The 25,001-nt window shown below is 37.5% G+C and overlaps 1 protein-coding gene across 3 annotated transcripts in view; it reads right to left on the bottom strand.

Annotated features, from left to right (window-relative positions):
- Positions 1–24,003, bottom strand: part of BOLL (boule homolog, RNA binding protein) — a 56,930-nt gene extending 32,927 nt beyond the window's left edge. For all 3 annotated transcript variants that reach the window (XR_005985035.1, XM_041737349.1, XM_041737348.1), the window contains exons 1-7: positions 23,856–24,003; positions 19,711–19,854; positions 16,918–17,009; positions 15,048–15,102; positions 12,966–13,041; positions 8,756–8,883; positions 3,602–3,673 (exon numbers count right to left, since the gene is read on the bottom strand). Coding sequence is in view for 2 of the 3 variants with exons in the window: in XM_041737349.1 (XP_041593283.1) it covers positions 3,602–3,673; positions 8,756–8,883; positions 12,966–13,041; positions 15,048–15,102; positions 16,918–17,009; positions 19,711–19,854; positions 23,856–23,876 (588 nt within the window). In the remaining variant the exon portion in view is untranslated. The remainder of the gene's footprint in view (positions 1–3,601; positions 3,674–8,755; positions 8,884–12,965; positions 13,042–15,047; positions 15,103–16,917; positions 17,010–19,710; positions 19,855–23,855) is intronic.
- Between the last annotated feature and the right edge of the window lie 998 nt (positions 24,004–25,001).

Here is a 25,001-nt window from a genome sequence, read left to right on the forward strand (position 1 = left end):
TAAAATGTGTTATATCTATACAATGGAATGTTATTCAGCTATACAAAGGAATGAAATATGATATATGCCACCATGGATAAATCATGAAAGCATTATGCTAAGTGAAAGAATCCAGTCACAACCACTTATGGTAGATTACATTTATATGAAATGTTCAGAATAAGCAAACCTGCAAAGAGAGAAAGTAGACTACTACTTTCTAAAAGAGGAGTGACTACTAATGGGTGAGTTTTTGGTGGGAGGAGGGGTTAATTAAAATATTCTAATACTGGGCAGCCCCAGTGGCTCAGCAGTTTAGGCCACCTTCAGTCCAGTGTGTGATCCTGGAGACCTGGGATCGAGTCCCACGTCAGGCTCCCTGTGTAAAGCCTGCTTCTCCCTCTGCCTCTCTTTCTGTGTCTCTCATGAATAAATAAAATCTTAAAAAAAAAAAGTTCTAATATTAATGTAATATGGTTGTAAAACTTTGAATTTAGTAAAAAACACTATTGCACATTTTAAAAAGCTGAATTGAATGCTACATAAATCATGTATAAAAAAAGCTATTATTTAAATAAAAGGTCAAATTTTTAAAAACTTATTGTAAGATGACAATATATCAAACTTTTTAAGGATTTTATTTATTTATTTATGAGAGATACAGAAAGAGAGACAGAGACACAGGCAGAAGGAGAAGCAGGCTCCCTGTGGGGAGCCCAATGTGGGACTCAACCTCCCAGGACTCCAGGATCAAGCCCTGAGCCAAAGGCAGATGCTCAACTACTGAGTCACCCAGGTGTCCCTCAAACTTTTGTTTTTTAAACTATTTGTATTATTTTAAATAATAAATGCTTTATTCTTTAGTTATTTTCCATTTTTAATAGTCTTTTTTCATTATAAAGTCAAACAGAAAAAAGTAAGAAGATGCCATGGACTTATCATCTAAACCAAATCCCTGTTAATTTACTGCTTACTATTTAAGTTGTTAATGGATAACATCACTGTATTTTATGACCAAGATAATGTGAAGCCTAACCTTCAAAAAGGCAAGATAATAATCAATCTCTTAATATTATAATAAATATTATAAAATAAAATGATTTAAATATAGTTTTTAGATAAATGAGATCTCTCCTTACTAAGTGAGAAATATGGAGATAAATACTAATTAATTAGACCATGCCATTACCTGATTTGACTAATAAAAACTGATAAAGCTACACAACCTTAGAATTTGTAAAAAGAAAGAGCAAGGGAAGATTCTTATCCAAGAGGCAGAATGATGAATATATACCTGAAAAGAAATATGTGAAATGAAATGATTTTTTATATTACAAAATATTATTATATTATAAATTGGTACCAAAATCTTTCCTGAGTAATATCTAGGTAACATACTTCCAATTTAAAAATTTGTGTTGGGATCCCTGGGTGGCGCAGCGGTTTGGCGCCTGCCTTTGGCCCAGGGCGCGATCCTGGAGACCCGGGATTGAATCCCATATCAGGCTCCCGGTGCATGGAGCTTGCTTCTCCCTCCGCCTGTGTCTCTGCCTCTCTCTCTCTCTTTGACTATCATAAATAAATAAAAATTAAAAAAAAAAATAAAGTGGATTTTCCTTTAAAAAAAAATAAAAAAAATAAAAATTTGTGTTAAGCAGAACACCAGAGTCAAAGTATAAAATTAAACTGTATTAAAAACTTTTAAGAATGTATTTGGTATGTCAAGTGAGCTATAGCTGTATGTAATCAATTAATGATTGATGAAGGAGGAGTTGGACTCAATGGGGCAAGGGCAGAAAGCAACTCTATATTCTTTCTCACCCCTTGATACTTTAAAAGCACTGTGTTGAGCTGTTCTTCCTTGTCCCAGGATAAAAAGTAGGACAGATCACTTTTTGGGGTGTGGCAGTTTCCCAGTGATGACTCTCTAGATAGGTAGTTTACTGGATTCTTTGGTGATCTCCCTGCTGAGAACTTTTAGCTGCAGTTCTAGTCCTTGATTCTAGAAGTTTACTTTACTCAGGTTCTTTCTTTATTGGGATCACCCTAAAGTTTTTTTGAAAAGGGTCTCTTCTGTGAAGTTCCCATCTTGCTCTTGGGACACATAAACCTTCGCTTGTTTTGAGTAGAAATTCAGCACATTCTGACTGTAGTATTCTCGCTAGTCTGCCTCCAGAGACTAGTCCAGTTTCTTCTTTGGAATTTTAAAATAATTAATTTGTTCCCCCTGCCAACCCTCCACCTGTCTCTTTGGACTTTTTTAGGAGAGGTCAGGTCTAAGAGTACCATCTCACAAATTTCAGGGGACAAACATTAAGCTTTCTTAGTCATTCTCTGATGTCTTCTTTACCTGGCTGAGAAGAAGGGCACATACCATAACATTCTACTCTCTTGCAATCTCATCCTCCACTCATGTGTGCTCAAGGTAGGCAATAAGCTAAGGGTCCCCCAACTGGTTTCACAATATTTGGCTCATCTTATTAAAAAGGTCTGGTATCTAACATTCCATCTTTGGAGCTTCTGCTGAATTTGGAGGCAGCTTAGGGAAAGTGATACCACATATATATTTTAAATATATATCATTAAGTTGTTTTCATCTTTAATAAGTGAAGGAAACACTTTAGATAGCTTTATATTTAGCCTGGTAATAAGATTTACAAATTTATTTACAAATAATATAATAATAATAATAATAATAATAATAATATATAATATACATTAATATATAATCATATAATAAACTTAAATTCTGTTTAGAGTTTAAATACCACCATCCCCCCAAAACCCAGTCTAATACTCAAAAGAAGTCCAGTAAACTTCATATTCCATGTGGGTCTATTTTAAAAGTTCAAAAAGAAAAAAAGGAAACAAATAAATTATCTTTCACTATTCAGGGGTAGGAAAGAATGTGATTTTATTTGTGAATGCTATAGATCAGAGGTTGGCAAACTTCTTCTATAAAGGGCCAGTGTAAATATTTTAAGCTTTGGAGATCATAATATCTTTGTTTCAACTACTGAACTCTGCCATTGTAGTACAAAAGCAGCGTAGACAGTATGTAGACAGATATTCTTTATTTACAAAACACCAAAGTGGCCTGGCGTTATGGCTCATTTATCCCTAGTCACCCACAAGAATTAATGAAGAATGCTGGTTATCTAAACAGGTTGTCATAATATAAACCCATAATATATTACTTATTTTAATATAGATTATGTTAAATACAATAGCAAGAAAGTGACATACTGTTAACAATAACATTAAAAAATCAGCCTGTGATTTTTTATGTGTTATCTGTATGTTGCTTTGGGAATTGTTGCTTTTTTTTTTTTTTTTTTTTTTTTTTTTGGGGAATTGTTTCTAAAAATTTTTAGATTAAACCTTAGCCAGGGGAGCAAAACTGACATTACATTTGATTAAACAGAATCAAACATTCCATCTTCTTGTATGGTATTGTTTAGTTCCCCATAATAAAAGGAAAAAAAAAAAAAAAAACACTGCTATCAGGGCTTAACTATCTCTTTTTAGTTACCAGAGCATTTGCATGAGAAAGAATACAATGAAATTTACTTGAAAAGACTGATGGTATTAAAGAGAATTTTCATTATAATTTCATGTTTACCTGGTAGTGGTATGCAGGTTGCTGATAAACTGGCTGAGCTACCATCACAGGAGAACTAGATATAGAACGCGACTAGAAGAGGAAAAAAAATTGAAAAATCATTTTAGGCCTAGGCAAAATTCTTTAAAATAGTTTATTATGAAATTTATCTCAAATTGTTACCTAAACTCAGTCGAGTCATGGTCTCTAATTGGAAATATCATTTTTCTATCTCTTAATTGATATTATTACCAATTCCACTTAAATGTACTAAAATCATCACAGTATTGTACTTTTTTTTGGTTTCATATCCATGGTAATGCTAAAACAATACCAGAAAAGTTGCTTATAGTCCAAAGATTATGAAAACATAGTTCTAAGAGAATATTTAAAAGATAAGGCAGGTGGACTTAAGGTGACACTGCCTATTTCCATCATGAGACCAGTAGTAGAAAATGTTTACATAACACAGAACTAAATAATCATATCTGATTTTGCCACTGATTTGTCACTGCTTACAAAAAATTAAATCCTACTCCTTTATTATAATTAAGGCAAATACATTACTTATTGAAACATTTATCAAATTCCATTTTATTAATTTGACATTTAAATGAGTTAATCACCCAATAAACTCCAAGTGATTTCTCTATGTTTGAAGTACATATAACACTTTATTATTCAGAGTACTAGAGTAAACCCCAAAATAGATTATTTAAAACCAAACCATTAATAAAGCAAGCAAATTGTAGGATAAGTAAAATGAACTTTAACGATAGCAATTAAAATTCAATTTCTAATTTTTTAAAAGATTTTATTTATCTGAGAGAGAAAGTGAGAGAGAGCATGAGAAGGGGGAGGGGCAAAGGGAGAGGGAGAAGCAGACTGCCTGCTCAGCAGGACCATCCCAGGACCTTGTGGGGCTTGATCCCAGGACTCTGGGATCATGACCCGAGCAGAAGGCACATGCGTAACTGACTGAGCCACCCAGGCTCCCCTAAAATTCAATTTCTAACATGGAATCTACTTTATTTTGTTTTAATGTTCACTCCCTCTCCACCCCCTCGAAAAATGAAGTATCATAGTTTTCTGTACAATTTTCAGATTATCAAATGCTAATAGAATTATACCACAGATTAATATTGGAAAAGAATAATGTAATTTACTATATTAATTATTTGATTTCTATTAATAGATTAAAGGAGGAAAAAAACTCAGCAGAAAAAGATTGGGATGCTGGATGGCTCAGTGGTTGAGCGTCTGCCTTTGGTTCAGGGCCTGATCCTGGAGTCCCGGGATTGAGTCCCGTATCGGGCTCCCTGCATGGAGCTTGCTTCTCCCTCTGCCTGTGTCTCTGCCTCTCCCTCTCATGAAGAAATAAATAAAATTTAAAAAAGATATAGGAAAAGATTTATTAAAATTCAATACCTTTTCATGTTAAATTCAATAGTCTTACTGTTACCAAACAGAATATGAAATAACTTCCTTAATTGATTAGGGGCAGTAATTCTCAATCAGGTGTGACTTTGCCCCCCTAGGGAATATTTGGCAATACTTTAGGTTTTTATAGATATAGGGAGGCTAGGACATGCTAACATCCTACCATGTACAGGGCTGCCTCCAAAAAAACAGTATCATCTGGCTCAAAATGCCAATAGTACTGAAGTTGAGAAACCCTGGTTAAGTCTAAGATTACCTTCCAAAACCTAAAGTGTATGTATGTATAGGTATATATGTGTATATATATATACATAAAGCTTAATTGTGAATCCGTGAACTTGTTTCCTTTTTCAAGAACAAGATCATGTTATTGTATAAATACTACAGCAGAGACAATGCTAGTGTAATAACTCAATGGGGAAAAATGAGAAAAGAGCAGAAAGAAACAGAAGTATACTGAATCATAAAAGATTATCTAGATGAAGGTTACTGATAGAATGTTAACACTAAAAAAAGCATTATTACATACCGGTCACAATCTATTAGGAAGTATGATTTAAAAAAACACCATTCATAAAAGCAACAAAAACCACAGAGTACCTAAGAATAAATCTAATAAAAGACATACTAAGCTATTTTACGGAAAAAGAAAATTTTACTGACAGATTGAAATAAAAGAGCTAAATAAATGTTTGTGGATGGTAAAATTCAGTATTATACCCAAATTAATCTTCATATTTAATGCAATTCTAATAAAAACCCAACAAAAGATTTTCACAGAATTGAACAAGCTGGATTATAAAATTTATATTTATAAAAGTAAAGACTTAAGGATAGATGAAAGACTCCTGAAGAAAAAAGTGACAGGGCTGCCCTATCAGATTTTAGCATTCTTTCTAAAGCAACAGGAATTAAAACAGAATTGGCAGGGCAAAAAAATACACCAACAGAACAGAATAAAGAGCCCATAAGACACCCTCCCTCCAGTGTGGAATTACACAGAGGAATCATCAAAACAGTGAAAGACGATGGATTAGTCAATACATGAGCTTCAGATTTAAACTCTAGATGTGAAAAACTGAAACACTACAGTATTTTAAAGATAAAATATATGGGATGCCTGGTGGCTCAGTAGCTGGGCGCCTGCCTTTGGCTCAGGTCATGATCCCGGGATCTGGGATCGAGTTCCGCATCAGGCTCCCTGCAGGGAGCCTGCTTTTCCCTCTGCTTGTGTCTCTGCCTCTCTCTCTCTCTCTCTCTGTCTCTCAGGAATAAATAAATAAATCTTTAACAAAATATAGAATATCTATAATAAGGGAGTGGTTTTTTTTAAATTTAATTTTTAAATCTTTTTTTGGAAGTGTTTTGTTTTAAAAACAAGAGACCAAGGGACGCCTGAGTGGCTCAGTGGTTGACCGTCTGCCTTCAGCTCAGAGCATGATCCTGGAGTCTGGGGATTGAGCCTGGGATCAAGTCAGGCATCCAGCTCCCTGCAGGAAGCTGGCTTCTCCCTCTGCCTATGTCTCTGCCTCTCTCTGTGTCTCTCATGAATAAATAAAATCTAAAAACAAAAACAAAAACAAAACAAGAGACCAAAAAATGAAACCATAAAGGGAAAACATTAATACATTTGTTAACATTAGAACAAAGAAAAAGTATATGACAAAAAAATCCTGTAAAGTTAACAGACAAGCCACATATCAGAAGAACTCACAAAATTCAAATAATTACTTCAAGAGAAAGAAAATTCGAATAAAAAAAGATAAAGGATAAAGGATATGAAAAGGCCCCTCACAGAAGAAAGTGGAATGGTCAATAAATACATGAAATATGTTCAATCTTAACCAATGACTAAAAAATTAAAAAATACTATTTCATAATAATATTGGTAAAAATTTAAAATTAAAGGGTTGGCAGATTATGGGGAAATTGGAGCTCTCATAAACTGTTGGCTAAAGTGTAAACTGGTATACTTTGGAAAGCCATTTGGAAAATTTAGTCAAAGATGTATATATTTTATATGTGAAATTCTACTTCAATGCATATATTGAAGCCCTAGATCAAGATAGGGGAATAGAAAAATGTTCCAGTGGTACATGGGCATGAATAGGTTTAGAAGTATGAATTTTTATTTTATTTTATTTTTTTTTAAATTTTTTATTTATTTATGATAGTCACAGAGAGAGAGAGAATGGCAGAGACACAGGCAGAGGGAGAAGCAGGCTCCATGCACCGGGAGCCCGATGTGGGATTTGATCCCAGGTCTCCAGGATCGCGCCCTGGGCCAAAGGCAGGCGCCAAACTGCTGCGCCACCCAGGGATCCCCAGAAGTATGAATTTTTAGATCCTAAATTTCAACATGTACTCCTACTTGATTTGATCTGTCTGTGAATATATCTGTGTATCATGTGTCTGTGTTTTTATTACTCCCCTTTCACAATTGCCCTTCTCCTTCATGATGAAAGGCACATTTATCACTCATTTTGGATCGGTTATAATACTTTATTTGGGAATATAAATGCCAATAGAGCATCAAACAAATAGACAATTCAAGAAGACAATGCCCTTGAGACATGAGAGAAGCAATGCAAAAAGAGCTTGTATAAGAAATACTAAAGGGGAGGGGTGCCTGGGTGGCTCAGTGGTTGAGTGTCTGCCTTTGGCTCAGGGCATGATCCCGGTCCTGGGATTGAGTCCCACGTCGGGCTCCCTGTTAGGAGCCTGCTTCTCCCTCTGCCTGTGTCTCTGTTTCTCTCTCTGTGTCTCTCTCATGAATAAATAAATAAAATCTTAAAAAAAAGAAATATTAAAGGGGAGATGGTCTTTTATTTCACTAACATGATGGTTATAGGAATACATAACTCATTTAACTGAACTTAAATGTAATTAATTAAAATAATTAAAAGTCAACATTTTCTAATAGAGTCTAATAGAAATGACTTAATAGAAATGAAAACTTTGATTAATTTTATTTGGCTGACTTACTTTTGTTAATAGAGTTCTAAAGCAGACATTTTCCATCCTTTTATTTGAGGTATAACTGACATATAACATTATATTAATTTTAGGTAAACAACATGCAGAATATATAATATTCCTAAGTTATTTAAAATTATGATAAATTTCAGATATCAACTTAAAAATGAGTATTCATAATTTTTCAGAAAATTTTTAGAGGATATACAAGTAAAAAACTTTGAAGACTACCTTCCTAGATAGATTCTCACATAATACATACAAGATCTGGATTCACTGTAGTCTTGATTACAGAAAAAACTTAAAATGTCCATCAATAGAGTAATATACACTCATACAGTAGAATATTGTAAAATATTAAAATAAGTGAGTTAGATATACTAGGATCAACGTGGTTTAATCTAAAAGACATAATGTTGAATAGAAAAACTAGATTTACATCGTGTTTAAAAATCACCAAAAGTAATGCATTTGTAGTAAAAACATAAAATGATAGGAAAGATATTCTGGCTATTTCTGAGGAGAAAGAGGGTAAGAAAATGGGGGCAAAGAGACTTTACCTGAATTTCTCACATTTCCCTCTATTAAAAGAACTTAAGTAAACATGGTAAAATGTTAACATTTATTAAATTTAAGTGGCAGCTACATGGCTATTATATTATTATTTGTACTTGCCTGTGATTGAAATATTTCAGAAATAAATATTTTTTAAAAACCGACAGAATAGATGGAAACCCTGTTAAGATGAAAATTACTTACAGGCCAAGGTGGTGGGACAGAAGTTACCTCTGGAGTATGAAAATAAGCAACACCATTATGATAAGTGTAAGGATATCCAGTTGAAGTTGTTAGATACATTGTTCCAGCTGCTGGCATTATACTGGAACCTAAAGCAAAGATTAATAATAATTAAAATGCTCAATTTAACTTTTATTTTATTTTATTTTTTAATGTTTATTTATTTATGATAGTCACAGAGAGAGAGAGAGAGAGGCAGAGACACAGGCAGAGGGAGAAGCAGGCTCCATGCACCGGGAGCCCGATGTGGGATTCGATCCCGGGTCTCCAGGATCACGCCCTGGGCCAAAGGCAGGCACCAAACCACTGCGCCACCCAGGGATCCCTCAATTTAACTTTTAGAAAGGTAATTTCTGAACAGTTAAAAATGTTTATCTTAGCACACCTCTATAGTTACAGTAAAAATTGAATGTTGCAAATTAAAAAATTCTATATGTTAAAGTATTTACAAAATATCTTTTTAAACTCACTTAGAGCTTTTATTAGCTTAAAATGAATTAAAAAAAGAAGTTCAATAAAGAATACTAAAAATTCACCAGTTTAGATTTTAATAGCAATGTAATCAAACACCAGGCTTAACAATTTAAATTATCACCAAGGTCATTATTTTTACAAATATAAACTATATATAAGGCTAACTGAAGACTATACACAATGTAATGAAGTTCCTAAGATCCTAGTAAGACTTTTTATTTGTAAAAGGCCAAAGATGATGAAGGCAGTGAAGTTGGAAAAGATTACACACTTTCCTGAATACATTTTGGTTCCATCCTACAAATTCTTTGGATCCTACTATCGCAAGCATTCACTGATGCTATGACTCTTTTATTCTGTAGCCTCCCTTTGCTACAACTGCTGCTATTGCAAACATGACCACAAATCTTGTGGCTAGTTCTGGGTCCTCATATCTTCTCTCAGATCAAGTTATATATATATATATATATATATATCCCTTCCTCCCCGCAAATTAAAAAAATATATTTTTTTGTTAGTGGAACACTTGAAAAATTTATATAAGCCAAATCAAATTAAGTACTTTACCAGCAAGTTTATATAAACCACTGGAACTGGCAATCTTCTTTCCACTATACCAATAATTCTCAAATTTTAACCTACTACACTAGAATCACCTAGATAGTTTATTAGGATACAAATTCCAAGGCCACATTCAGGAAGTCTGGAATAGGACCTGAGGATCTGCATTTTGACAGATTCTAAGTGAACTCTTACTGTCTGCAAACCACACTCTGAGTAGCACTGGCCTACCACTTTAAGCAGCACTACTGCATCTGAGCTTTTATATTTTCACTATATTTCATCTATATTGTTACTGCTTATGTTTGTGATTCTTAATTCCATCCTTTTAAGAACGTGATGAAAGCCATGGAGCCTTTTCTCAGAGATATATACATTCAAACAAAATTCTGCACACAATTCAGGAGGTTTATAGATTTTCTTCCAAAGGTATTCAGGAACCAAAGGTTTATTTAAATAAATAGATTTTGAGTCAGTACTATTACAAAGCATTGAACTTGGCTGGTGATATAGCCAAAAAGAAAAAAGAAAAAAACTGAACATACCATGTGGAAGATAGGTTCTAGTGGAGAGAATAGTTATTAGCTAATTACATACAATTTTGATAAATACATTAAGAGATAGAGCAGATTATTACACTGGGTAGTATGTACATTCCCGCTGTGTTTAATTTGTGAAGAAATGATGTTTAGACTGAGCTTTAAAAAATGATTGAGGGGCTGAGTCAGTTAAGTGTCTGACTCTTGATCTCAGCTCAAATCCTGATCTCAGGGTTGTGAATTCAACCCCACATTGGGCTCCACAGAGGGTGTAGGCTTATTGAAAATAAAAATGATTGGGATGGAAATGTGATGGCAAAGAGCGTTCTAGGTAAAGAAAAATAATACATATCAAGAGTATGGTATACTGTGAACTGAGAGAAGGCTAAAGTATCTGAAGAAAAGGAAAGAGCAGGGGTGCTTGAGTGGCTCAGTCAGTTAACTATCTGCCTTAGGCTCAGGTCATGATCTCTGGGTCCTGGGATCAAACACTTATCGGGCTCCCTGCTCCATGGGCATCCTTCTCTCTGTTCCTCTGCCTGCTGCTCCCCCTGCTTGTGCTCTGTCAGATAAATAAATAAAATCTTAAAAAAAAGAAAAAAGAAAACAGAAAAAGGGCAGCTCTGGTGGCCCAACGGTTTAGTACCACCTTCAGTCCAGGGCGTGATTCTGGAGACCCGGGATCGAGTCCCACATCAGGCACCTTGCATGGAGCCTGCTTCTCCCTCTGTCTGTGTCTCTGCCTCTCTCTGTGTCTCTCATGAATAAAAAAATAAAATCTTAAAAAAAAAAGAAAAGGAAAGAACAGCTCAAAATAAGCAGAGAATAATATAAAATGTACACTTCTGAAAGATCACTCCAGCTGCCTTGATGGGTGAGGGGTTACCAAGAATGGATTCAGAAAGACCAGTTAGGAGGCTCTTCCAAGTAATCAAGGCAAGCAAAATGGGTAGCTAGGATTAGAATGTTGGTAATGGAGATGGAAAAAGTAATAGATTTGAGAAAAAATTGAGATAAAAATTCCCCATATTTTGTTTCTTTTTTAAAAAAACATTTATTTATTAATGAGAGAGAGAGAGAGAGAGAGAGAGAGAGAGGCAGAGACACAGGAGTAGGGAGAAGCAGGCTCCATCCCGGGAGCCCGACACAGAACTCGATCCCGGGACTCCAGGATCGCGTCCTGGGCCAAAGGCAGGCGCCAAACCGCTGAGCCACCCAGGGATCCCATTTCCCATATTTTGTAAATCTACTTTTATACCTAATATTTATTTGCAGAAAAGTATAAAGAGCTTTGCAATCAACGTATCCTGGATTTGAAGGCTAACGTTACCATTTGGTTAAGTTATTTAACCCTATACTTCTCAAATTTACTCTGTTTGCTTTTAGCCAAAGCAACTTGTAGGTTGTAGTATGAACATTACTACTTATATCTACTGCTGGTAAAATAGAACTGTTATTACATGTTACATTTAACCCTTGGAACTAACAAGAAGTATTAACATACTGAGGATACTTCAGCTATCTTCTAAATTAACAAATAACTAAGTCAGAATTAAACTTGACTGTTAACCTCTAAGTCAAAAATAGAACAGTCTAAATGAATATAACTATCAATTTGTTAATATACAATAACCACCTTATGTTTTAAGCATCCCAGTAGACACTAGGACAGTTAGAAATAAGAAAATTTAGTTACTAATTTTATGTATCTCCTACTAGCCAAAAACTATTATAGAATTTGGTAAATATTTAGGTAATAAGCTAACTCTAAGGATGCCTAATATAATAAATAGGAAGAGTGAGAAAAAAAAAGTAGAGTTGAAAGCATTACAGAAGTTTGAAGACACATAACTCTGACAATTCTTAAAGCTTTAGGAATTGTTCCCTCTGATAATTATGACACAACTATTTGGGCTACAGTACCTACCATGCAACTAGAGTTTCTGATATCAGTTCTATATTTTTATTTTTTTTATTTTTTTTATTTATTTATTTATTTATTTTTTTTTAGTTCTATATTTTTACTTTCAGTATTTTACATTTCTGATTTCAAATTACTTTTCTAATTAGAAACATTTCTAATTACTTCTTTCTTTCTTTCTTTCTTTATTTATTTATTCTTGAGAGATAGAGCCAGAGACACAGGCAGAGACAGAGCCAGAGACACAGGCAGAGGGAGAAGCAGGCTCCATGCACCGGGAGCCCGACGTGGGATTCGATCCCGGGTCTCCAGGATCGCGCCCTGGGCCAAAGGCAGGCGCCAAACCGCTGCGCCACCCAGGGATCCCGTCTAATTACTTCTAATCATCTTTGCAATTTTAAAATTTATTTTTATTGTAGAAGAGTTTTCCTTTAAAGATGTAACTATATGATAATATATATAAACACCATTATTTATGTAAGATTTTCTCTGCCCCCCAAAAATCTAACATATATTTATTTGTGGTAAGAAATATTCATTTGATCACCAATTTGCTAAAATAACTTTATTAAATGAAAGAAGCCTGATATTTTAATGAAGTTCTAGAAAAAGTCTAATATTTCAAAAAAGAACCATGTGAAAACATTAAAAAAATACATTAGTTATCAATACATACGAGGGATTCCTACTTGTTGCTTTCTTATTGCTGGACCAATGTTCAATTTCTTATCCTTATAATTAAGTTTTTCAGCCTAAAATAAGAAAAAAAAATTATTATCTCAGTATTACTGTTTTATAAAATCAATAATGAAAAATTAGTGAGAAATGATTTTTAAAATTCAGACTATAATAGTTTTTGAAAGCAGCTAGGAATATTGGAAAGGGCAAAGTCTTTGGCTATTAAAAGATCTGGATTTGAATCTTGGTTCCAAAGCTCTGACCCTAGTTCTTTAATTGGAATACAGTCAATCCTTTATTCATAGATCCCATATTTGGGAATTCATCTATTCACTAAAATATTTGTAATCCCAAAACCAACACTTGTAGCAATTTAGTGGTTATTAGTGGACATGAGCAGAGAGGTGAGAAGTTGAATTGCCTGACATACATAGTCCCAGGCTGAGGTCAAATAAGGCAATGCTATGCTATGTCTTCGTGTTTCAGCTCTTAAACAAGAGTTTGTTTCATGTTCTGTTTAGTACCATGTGTTTTTTTGCATTTTATGTTGGTGTGTTATTTTTGTGTTTTATGTTGATTTTGTTACTTTTTTTAAAAAATCTGGGCTATTTAAAATGGCCCTCAAGTGTAGTGTTGAAGTGCTGTCTAGTGTTTATAAGCACAAGAAGATTGTCATTTGCCTTATGGAGAAGATATGTTTTAGATGGGCTTCATTCAAGTTCGAGTTATAGTGGTGTTGGCCAGGAGTTCAATGTTAATAAATCAACAATATATATTTAACAATGTCCTTAAACAGAAAAACACATAAGAAAAGTCATGTACTGATCGGTTGATAAAAATAATGTAACCAGAAACTTGTGGGAACCTAGTCTTGTACTTTTCTAGGAGCAATAGTCCAATATTTGCAATTAAGTGTTCATGGTGACTTTATAGTACATAACTACTAGGAATAATGAGGATCAGCTGCATGTGATTTAATAGTGTACAATTCAAACTCTATTTTTTCCTAAAAAAATTAAATGTAACATTTGCCAAATATAAAGTTATTACACAGAACTGCAGGCTATAGACTTTTTCTATGAATGTTGTTAGTTTATATAAAGTTTTTCAGAGGAAGAAAATAATCTCAGATAATTTCACTCTAGGAATCCATGTTGTAGTGTTTTTAGGAATTCCAAGTACTGTTAACACTTCAGAAAAGATATTCCCAACTTCCTAGTTTAAACAAATAAAGGAAAAAAACATTACAACTTTACAAACAATTATGTAATGATTTGGAATTTTTTTTTGTAGATAAAATTTAACCTTTTTTAAATCTTTTTTTTTTAAAGATTTATTTATTTATTTGTTCATGATAGACACACACACAGAGAGAGAGAGAAAGAGAGAGAGAGAGAGAGAGAGAGAGAGGCAGAGACACAGGCAGAGCGAGAAGCAGGCTCCATGCCGGGAGCCTGACATGGAACTCAGTCCCGGGTCTCCAGGATCAGGCCCTGGGCCTAAGGCAAGCGTTAAACCGCTGAGCCACCCATAAAAAAGGATCAGGCCCTGGGCCTAAGGCAAGCGTTAAACCGCTGAGCCACCCATAAAAAAGGGATCCCCCCTTTTTTAATTTTTAAGTAATCTCTATACCCAGTGTGGAGCTCAAACCTCAAGATCAAGAGTCACACACTCTACCAACTGAGTTAGCCAGGAGCCCCTGTTTAATCCTTTTTTAATTCAATTTTTTTGGAGACCAATGTCAATCTTGAGATGCAAATAAGTTAAAATTTTTTTTCTAAGGACACCTGGGTAGCTTATGGTTGAGGGTCTGCCTTTGGCTCAGGGTGTGATCCCAGGATCTGGGGATTGAGTCCTGCATTGGGCTCCCTGCAGGGACTCTGCTTCTCCCTCTGCCTGTGTGTCTCTGCCTTTCTCTCTGTGTCTCTCATGAATAAATAAATAAATAAAATCTTAATTTTTTTTTTTTTTTTTGGTAATCGATCACTGTACTAGAACACTAACAATAAAAAAAAAATCCTAAAGGATTAGTTTCAAAGAAGTTCCAAAGAATGGAGTTAAATACATTAAGAGATCTTACCTCTTGTAAAATTTTTTGTGCATCTTCTTGTGTTTCAAAAGTGACAAAACCATACCTAAATAAATATATTAATTATTTTCTTAGATCATTACATTAGAGTTATATTAAGATTAAATTTCTTTTTCTTTTAAGGATGGGCCACTGTAGGAATAAGCAGTTTTCTCTGGTGCACTAGCATGCAAAATTTAAGAGAATCATTCAGGGCTTAACACTGTCGCCTCCTCTCAGAGACACTAAAATTAAACAACAACAACAAAAAACCTCAAGATATCTTGAAACAGTTTCAGATCTGAGCTATATACAAGGCAGGAAAACATGAAGGATTCATGTTCTACCTACAAATTAGGATGCAATAAATTTTAGTACAGAGCAATAATCACCTTTTAAAATAACAGAAATTTAGCTTAAATAGGAATGAGAGTAAGAAAAAAACTTAAAAATTTCAACACAATGCAATTTTTTATATTGGTAAATGAATGACAGATATATTATTTATTGTTAGCACATATAAACTGATAATGCAATTACTAATATTTCTCAAATATAAATCAATAAAAAATATGTACATACCAGATTTCATATCTACTTCTCGTGTATAATTATTACCTTCAGAGTACAATTCATATGATGTTCAAGATACAAATACACTGTGTATGCAACATCCAAAAAGCCAACATAGACAAAAAGATATGAAAGAAATAAAGAGAATATCCCCCACCCCCCCACAGCATAATTTCTACTTAGACGATTTAAGGAAACTATAGTAGTGTTAAATATCTTGACTGCTATTTTGATTTTTAATTATTATATAAAAAGTTTACTTTTTTAACAAAGGCATTTCTTATTTTTTCTATTTGCCCAAACATTAAACAAGGGATAAGGAAATATTTTTACGCTAATTTTTTTTTTGTAGAACACATACACCACCCAGTGGAAAAGGCATAAAATACAGTTACATGTCAATGTGTTTTTCAATGGTTAAAAAATGGAGATTACCAAAATATTGCAAATTCTATTAACCAAATACAAGAGGTACAATCCCACTTCATCCTATTTGTCAGTCTGAGGAAGTATCTCAATTGTTTAAAAATAAACTTTCTGCAGGATCTCATCTCTTCCAAAGTGCTTATCTGACATACTTAAATGTTGTTTCCCACTAGTATAATTTTCTATCCACCTCACTGATCCTTTCTCTTATGTCTATAAATATGTATGTCTTGCCTCTCTCTCAAGAAATCAAACACAATCCTTCACTGATCTCTACTATCTTACCCATTTTCTTTAACTTTGCTGTCAAACTTCTTAAGTGAGTAGACTATGTAAACTACCTCTTCTCTGAAATTTGGCTTTTGCATATAACAATCCACTGAAACAGCTCTAAGGTATTTAGTGACTTGTAGCCAAATACTACCAATTTCTTCTCAATTTTCATTTGAAACCTAACTAGGTATCTGAACCAAAACCTACAGACATTTTTTGTGTCCATTTTTTTTTTTTCAAATAAAGCTCTCTCTAGGCTAAAGCAAGCATACAAATCCAAAAGTATCTGATTTCTTTAGCTTCTGATTCCTTAGCTACCAGATATTACTCAACATTAATAGCTTGCTACCTAACACTGAATGGTCCCTCAGCCCATGCAAGAAAAACTTCCTAACAAATTAAGGATTATTATAGTGTTCCCCTCCTCCTTCAAAATACACACACACACACACACACACACACAAAATGGGAGATTAAACGTAGGAGGAAAAGAAGAGGGCATGAAATTCTCTTTTGAAAAAATGGAATCAAAGTAAGTTATCATGCAAAACCTAGTAATCCAATAAAAACACAATTGTTAATTCTATGTACTTTCTATAGTGATACTAACCCTTTGGACACTCCAGCTCTGTCATTTACAATCTTCACTTCTTTTACAGACCCATACTGGGAAAAAAATTTTCTTAAATCATTTTCATTTGTCTAATGGCATAAAAGGAAAACACAAAAAATATTTTTAATTGCTAAAAAATGAAACAAGTCTTATGCTTGTTTTGGAGACAGAAAAGATTATAAGCAATAGTAATGTGAATATAAGAATGCCTCTTAGCATAAAAACAGTACATAAACCACTAAATTATTAAAATCAATGTAAATATATTGCTTTATGCTGTAACTATGTTGTTAAACTATTACAATCAATAAAAAACTTTTCAGTTGAATTACTTTAAAGCCACAAAGAAAGTCCACTAATATTTAAAGAAATTCTTGTTGGTTAGTTTTTAAAAAATAATTTAAATTGGGCATGGCTGTAACTATAGTAAGGGCATATTGCTATTGGTTCTTATGGCTCAGAGAGCCCATGATTGTGGCAGTGGAACTAGGATGTTCCATATATCCTAGTTGAGGCATATATCAGTCCCTCTATTTTAATAAGCAGTCTCCAGGAAGAGTAAGGTCTAAGGAAAGGAATATATTTCCAAAAGTACTTGAACTAAGTTTGTGATACCAATAAAGTGGTTACAAGATTTAAAGGTTTTAAGATAGTTTATGTACTCAATATACATTTCAGCTAAATGACATTATGATATTCAAAATAAAAATCTGAGTCATTATTAAACTATAATGTACAAGATATCTACAAAGATGGTTTGAATTGAAATAGTCTCTCAATAGACTCATATCATCTTTTCCTAGAGTATTCACACTAAATTCATTGCTATTTCATTTTCTAGCACAGGTATAATTACTTCATGGGGGACTTTAAATGTCTTTAGAAAAAAAATTTCTTTATATACTCAGAAAAAGACATGCCCAATAGCAGGAGGCTATGCCTCCTGAGTTCCACTGTTCCCTTACTACTTACATCATCAGCTATTAGTTGGTAATGTAAAGCTGCTAAACTGACTGATGACAAATACTAAGTTAATCTCAGAATAACTAAATACCTCTTATTTCAATAAACTTAAAATGGAATCAATGCCAGAATAAGAATTTCTATTAGATATTTAAAAACAAATTAATTTGGGACACCTGAGTGGCTCAGCGGTTGAGCGCCTGCCTTCGGCTCAGGGCGTGATCCTGGAATCCCAGGATCAAGTCCTGCATCAGGTTCCCTGCATGGAGCCTGTTTTTCTCTCTGCCTATGTTTCTGCCTCTCTCTCTCTCTGTGTCTCTCATGAATTAATAAAATCTTAAAAAATAAAATAAAAACAAATTAATTCAAACTATTCTCTGATAGAAGAATCACTAGTTCAGTTTTGTAGCTCTACTTCTTAGTTGAAAAGTAAGGAGACAGAAAGATGATTAAGTATTATAAGAAGGATGTACAATAAGCTTCTAAAAAGTTTTAAAGTTTTAAAAAGTTTGACACAGCTTGTTACTACAGTAAACTATTTCCTTGTTGTCATTTGTCTATGTATTGGAAAACGTCTAAGTATTAGGGAGGGAAACCTAGCAAATACCTGAAATCTGTCACTGTATTTTTAACAATGGCCTCCAAAGTTCATAATGTAGCTGATAGAATTCAGTAACCTAGAATAACCTAGCCATACAAATGTTTTGATTTAATGAGGATTTATTTAAAAAATATACTGTTTGTAATATAAATTCTGAACAAGAATACTAGAATATTTTCCATAGAAACAAAATCTTTTTTAAAATAAACATTTCATTAGAAATCATTTTTATTTTTAGTGAACCAATCACATACTTAAGAACCATTATTCTGACAAATACAGTGAGTGTAACATTTCTCTTGAACAGAAAAAAAGTAATTTCACCCTAATTGTGGAAGACTGATTACAGATAGGGAAATAGTAATAAATTTTGTACCCTAATGGCAAAAGGATATTTTTAAATTAAAAAAGGTAACTATCCCTGTAATTTCCAGTACATAAAATGGAAGCTTGGAAATCCTATAGATCCACTTGGAAGTAAGGATATTCTACTTAAAATAGCCATGCAGGCCTTTCCTCTAAGTGTTTACTTCCACCTCTGAAATGGTGCTGCAAAACATCTAACAACAACAAACTAAGCCTCTCTGAAAGAATGAAATGGCTGATTACATAATTAAAATACATTAATGTTAAGATGCTTTATTCTGATAAGGTTACAGGCCTTTTTTTGGTGACCAAATTCTAAATTAGGTGGCAGAAAGCAATCTGTGAAAGATGGAAGTTAAGGAGATCACTCAGTAGGAACCTGAGTAGAGTAGAGCTGAGCTCTACTCAGTACCTCACTGAGTAGAGCTGGGATAAACAAACAGGATTTCATAGGACTAAGTTTTGTGTTTTTTTTAAAAATATTGAGTCTTTTTTGAAAATTATAAACATGATTATTTGATCTATTGGAATACTATGTAATAAAGTATAATTAATGTGGTATGGTGAAGAATATGAAACTATGAGTCAGAATACTGAAGTTCTAGTCTTCACTGTCACTAAGAAGCTAGGAGCCTACAGATATGTCAATGAGCCTCAATTTCCTTGTATGTGAAACTGGACAATTTACATACGTTCTATTTAACCTACATTGTTATTGAAAAGATTTTTATAGTAAGACAATGTGAAACATACTAATAATTATGCAATTAGTAAATATTTTTGTAGTTGTACAAAGTATTTGAGAAATAAAATAACTTCTATTGCAAAAAATACACTACGTTGCATGCATAAATAGGTACCTTAAAGTCAATTCCTCCTACAAAGATGCGATTAGGGATCACTGTTCCGTATCTTGGGGCACTTGTTGGGTTATTCAAAGGCACAGGTGACACAGGATTAGGGGATGGAGATAATGAATCTGTTTGCGTCTGATTTGATGTTTGCTGTAAAATAAAATTCTTTTAAATTTTTAGCATTGGGTATAAGTTTTGATGCAGGCTGAAAACATATATCTTTCAAAAAGATGAGTCACTTAGGCAAAATGTGATATTTTAGACTTTAATTTTATTCTAATATGAAAATTATAGTTAGAACTAATAACCCTTTGGAGCAACAAAAATATGGGAAATATAGAATCTATTCCACTACAGAGAAAATCTTAAATATATTATTTAAATATACTTATGTTAATTGTTTATTAAATATATTATTTAAATAGTATAAATACTAAGGACATTAAACTCAAAAAAGAAGTTTGAGAAAAAGAAAAGCAGACTCAGACAGCTGGGAACTGGCTTGGTTCTGGTGTTGTTAGGAGTTGGCCTGGAACTCACAGTAAGATTGTGGTGTTCTCTTGTTAACAGACTCGAGGCAAAGTTACTCTGTGATTGTGATGGATCACAATAAAAACAAGATCACTCCATGGTCATGGCTGAACCCTGCATTATCCAAACCACAAGCATGACTAAACACCGCTCTATCCTGGCTGATACATGTAACTACTCCTTCTTTATCAATCATAGGTTTGGCCTCAATCTATTTTTCTTACCTTCTAAATAAGAATTAACAGACCCAATCCTAAAATTACTCCCACTTTCTGACAATATGAATTTCAGAGTAAAGCCCTTCTTCCCTAAATGCTAAGAAGAGCTTTATACAAGCCTAAATCCCATAGTGAGTTCTTTTCTAACACCCTCTTATGGAGAGGCTCCAGGGTATAGCTCTTCCTTGTGGCAACAATTCAATAGACTCAACTTTACTTAACTACAGGTATGCTCCTGGTAGTCTTTGGTCAAGGGCACTGACAAATTAATACATTCTGACATTCAAGTTCACCATTATCTAGCTCTAAAGTCAAAGTTTTAAATGCACTTGTCAAATAAATAAATAAATAAATGCACTTGTCAATTTGAACTGACTTCGTAAAAAAAGAAATGTATATACCTGTAACTCATAGGTATAAATCTGTATACCAAAGAACTGAGCTCAGTACATATATGTTCACAATTCTAAGTTGGGGGCCTAATTTAGATTTTAATAAATATATATTAACATATAAGCCTTTGTACAATGGCCAGACGGTAGACTCAACATATATCTGAAAAAAACAAGACTTGAGAATTTTGAAGAGAAACCAATTAAAGCGCTTGCTAATTACTTTCCTTCTGGGCACATTTAAAAAAGACTTCTGAGACAGTCTAATATACTAAATGAGTGCTTCAAAAAGCTTGAAGTCCATAATTTCAATTCTCTGAGAAACAAATACATGAAAATGAATCTCTAACTTAGATAATGGACTTCTTTTTCATATTTGCTCTCCTCTCTCACTTCATTGGCCAATAAAAAAACCCTAATCCCTAAATTAGCCTCTGTAAGATATACAGAGAAACGACTGGGCCAGTAGTGACTACGGGGCTGTACGCTGGACTTTACTGGGCTCTATCCTGCGTCTAGTATTAAGGGGGGACAAACAACACATATTCCCTAATAAGGGAGATCATAAAAACACCTATTAAGCCACAGAAAAGTTATCACATTTAATAATTGCTATGCTGCCGTTTCCCACTAAAGAAACTGGGAATCCAATCTTAACAGCATCCTCTCTAGGCATTTGGAGGTTATTTGTAACTTCAGTCACAAATAGTGACTCTGTGGTGCAGAGAATGGATAATTTGATGCTTAGGTTTATTTTTCAAGTGGGATTTGCATTGCTAGATGTAATAGTACAGCTCTAGTAGTTGTACTTGTCCGTTTAGAGAGTGTAGAAATTATGTATTTGCAAAATTAAAAAAATCAGCCTCTATGAAATTTTCTTCTTAAAAACAAAACAAGTTCAACAGATGAACTTGTTTGTCCTCCAATTTTTTAAAATAAAAGTTAATTCCATTATAATAGAGAGATGACATGAACAGAAGTGAACAGAGTGCTTTATTTCCAATCTTGAGAAACTAGTTCAATGATACCGAAAAAGGAAAAACATCAACTTTTTTTTTTCAACCCATTCACTTCATTTTCCAGTTTCTAAGGCTCCTGCTGTACTGTGGGTTCCAACTGCCTTATTTTTCTCCTTACCACCTATCACTTTCCAACATGCTATATTATTTACTTGTGTTTATACTGTCTATCCCCTTCCACTACAGTCCAACATTTTACACGGGAAGGGATTTTTTGCCTGCGGTGTTCCCTGCGCATCTGAAGTAGAGCCTTCTTAGCAGGTGTTCAACAAATATTCGTTGAACACGTGGATAAATGGATGAATCATTCACCCCTTGCTCATATCACAACCATTAGGCTTAAAAAAACGATATGAAAACCGCCTAGGACGTTATTCAAGGTTAGCAGTAACAAGGCTCAAGCAGAAGCAACATCTCAATTCCTTAGAGAAGGTGAGCGATGAAAAGCGCATAGTGAAATAAGTCAATCGGAGAAGGACAAACATTATATGGTCTCATTCATTTGGGGAATATAAAAAATAGTTAAAGGGAATAAAGGGGAAAGGAGAAAAAATGAGTGGGAAATATCAGAAAGGGAGACAGAACATGAGAGACTCCTAACTCTGGGAAACGAACTAGGGGTGGTGGAAGGGGAGGTGGGCGGGGCGTGGGGGTGACTGGGTGACGGGCACTGAGGGGGGCACTTGACGGGATGAGCACTGGGTGTTATTCTGTATGTTGGCAAACTGAACACCAATAAAATATAAATTAAAAAAAAGAAAGAAAGAAAAGCGCTTAGGTAGGTGCTGTTATTTGGTCAGGAATGGGTAGGAAGTCTAGCAAAACTTCCAGCACCAGTTTATTAACAATTTCCTCTAGGGGCGCCCGGGTGGCTCAGTGGTTGAGCGTCTGCCTTTGGCTCAGGTCGTGACACCCCGGGGCCCCGGCCCGGGATCGAGTCCCCCATCGGGCTTCCCGCAGGGAGCCTGCTTCTCCCTCCGTCTGTGTCTCTCATGAATAATAATAATGATAATAATAATTCCTGTGAGGTGATGTGCCCTCACGGACTTCTTCCCCTGAGGATGAACCTCGCAACCCATCGTCCACTGTGCCGACGAGGACGACAGGAAGAGGGCAGGCTAACCGTCGCGGTCACGGCCTCGGCGCTCCTTCCCCTCCGAGGCCAGCAAGCTGAGGCGCTGGGGCATACGGCCGCGGCGACAACTTCCTCGGATTCTCTGGGGTCATCGTGGGCTTGGGCACCGACGCGAGGATCCCCCCCCTCCCCACCAAAGTGCGGGAGGGAAAAGAAGGCCAGCCAGCGAGAAATTTTGCCCCGCAATCCCGCCAGCAGCGGTGGCGGGAACCCTCAACGGCACCGACCCGGCGTCGGCCTCGAGCGCCGTCAGCCCCCCCGCCTGCACGTGGCGCGCGCTGATTGGCTGCCAGCGGGGCGCGGGGCGGGGCTCCGCGGCGCCTGCGTGCGCGCCCTCCCCCCCTCCGCTCCTCAGGCCTTGGCCCGCGCCCGCTCCTACCCCGCCAGGCCCTCAGGGGCCCCAGGCCGTCGCGGGCCACGGTGCCCCCCATCCCTGGGGTCTCTCAGGCCTTCTGGTCTCCACCGGCCCGTCGGGGGGGCGTGGCGTCGGCCGCCCTGACGACCCCTCGCGGTCGGCGGCGGGGCGGAGTCCGGCCGGAGCGAGCGTCGAGGACGCCGCGGAGCCCGATTCCGGCGGGAAAGCTGTTTCTCCGGCGCAGCCCGGCCTGGCGCACGGGCCGCGCCCCCGCCGCCTCCCGAGGCCTCCCGAGGCCCCCCGGGCCGCGCGGTCCCGCCTCCCCGACGCCGCGCACGGCTGGCCGGGCCTGCAGGCGGCGTGCCCTGTGCCCTCCGCGGTGGCCGACGGGGCGTCCCGGCCGCGTTCCTCGTCCACAGCCCCGCGGCCCCTCAGGGAGGGCGTCCACGCCGCCGCTGCCCCTGCGGCCCGGGGCCGGGGGGCGCGGGCTGCCGTACTCACCGCTCCGCTCTCGGGCTCCATCTTCCTCCGCGCGCTTCACAGCCGCGGCAGGGGCCCGGGGACCCGAAGTTTGAAAGCGTCTTCACACCAAGGAAGCAACCCCGCGCTTCCCGACGGACGCTCCCCCTGGCGGCGACGGCGGCCGCGGCAGCTGCAGGGGCGCAGGCTCGGACCCGGGGCCTGAACCCGCCACCCGGGGGGTGGGGAGGGGCAGGCGACGTCGCCGCGGGCGGGCGCCGCAAGCCGGGGAGCGGCGCGGGCGGGCGGGCGGCTTCGGCCGCGGCCCGGGGTCGCCGAGCGGGGCCGTCGGGGGGGCGGGCGTGTGGGGTGCGGACGAGGGCTTGGCCCTGCCTTCGGGCGGCCGCGCAGGGCACCATGCGCCGCCCGCCTGGCCTCCTCTGCGCTGCGGGGCAGAGCCGGCTGTGGGCCGGGCGCCTGCGAGAGGTGGACGTGCCCTCGGGCTTTGCTGAGGAGCGGGAGGCCGGCGGGGGGGCGGCTTCGGGAGGCGGGCGCCCGCAGACGAGGGCGGCTTCCACAGCCCGGCTCCGACCCCCGGCCCGACGCGCCGACCGCGGGGACTCCGCGCTGCACCTGCTGTCGCCGTCAGTCAGCGCGGGCGGGCGGGGCGGGCGGCCTGGCGGGGCCCCGGGCGGTGAGCGCCGAGCGCCTGGCCCGCCGCGGCCCGGGCTGCCGGGCCTGGGGCCCGCCGCGCCGGGAGAGCGCCCCGGGGAGGACCTGGAAGGCCGCGGAGACACACTGACCTCGCGGACCGCCCGTCCCGGCGGTGGCTGGTCCACGCGCGAGCCCGCTGCTCGGCCGCTGCTCGGCCGCCGCGGGGTCAGCAGCTCAGGCCCCGACGCCTCACGGGGTCGCCCCGGCCGCAGTTCGGGGCTTAGCCGTTTGGACACGTTCTCCTTAAAAAGCAGCAGCAACTGTCGTGACTTCTGTCCTCTCAGAGCACTTTGACGTCTCAGGCTGATTTTACTTCAGAGATGAAGACTTAAAAGGATGCAGTGACTTTTAATCTTCTCAGAGATGAGATCTTTATATCATTTACCGAAAGTAAAAATAGGAAATGTAATTTCTCTTTCTTTTTTTTGGGGGGGGGGCACGGTTCAGCTAAAGCCCCCTAAAAGTCCTTATACA

This window comes from Vulpes lagopus, chromosome 22, assembly GCF_018345385.1.
Source record: "Vulpes lagopus strain Blue_001 chromosome 22, ASM1834538v1, whole genome shotgun sequence".
NCBI lineage: Eukaryota > Metazoa > Chordata > Mammalia > Carnivora > Canidae > Vulpes > Vulpes lagopus.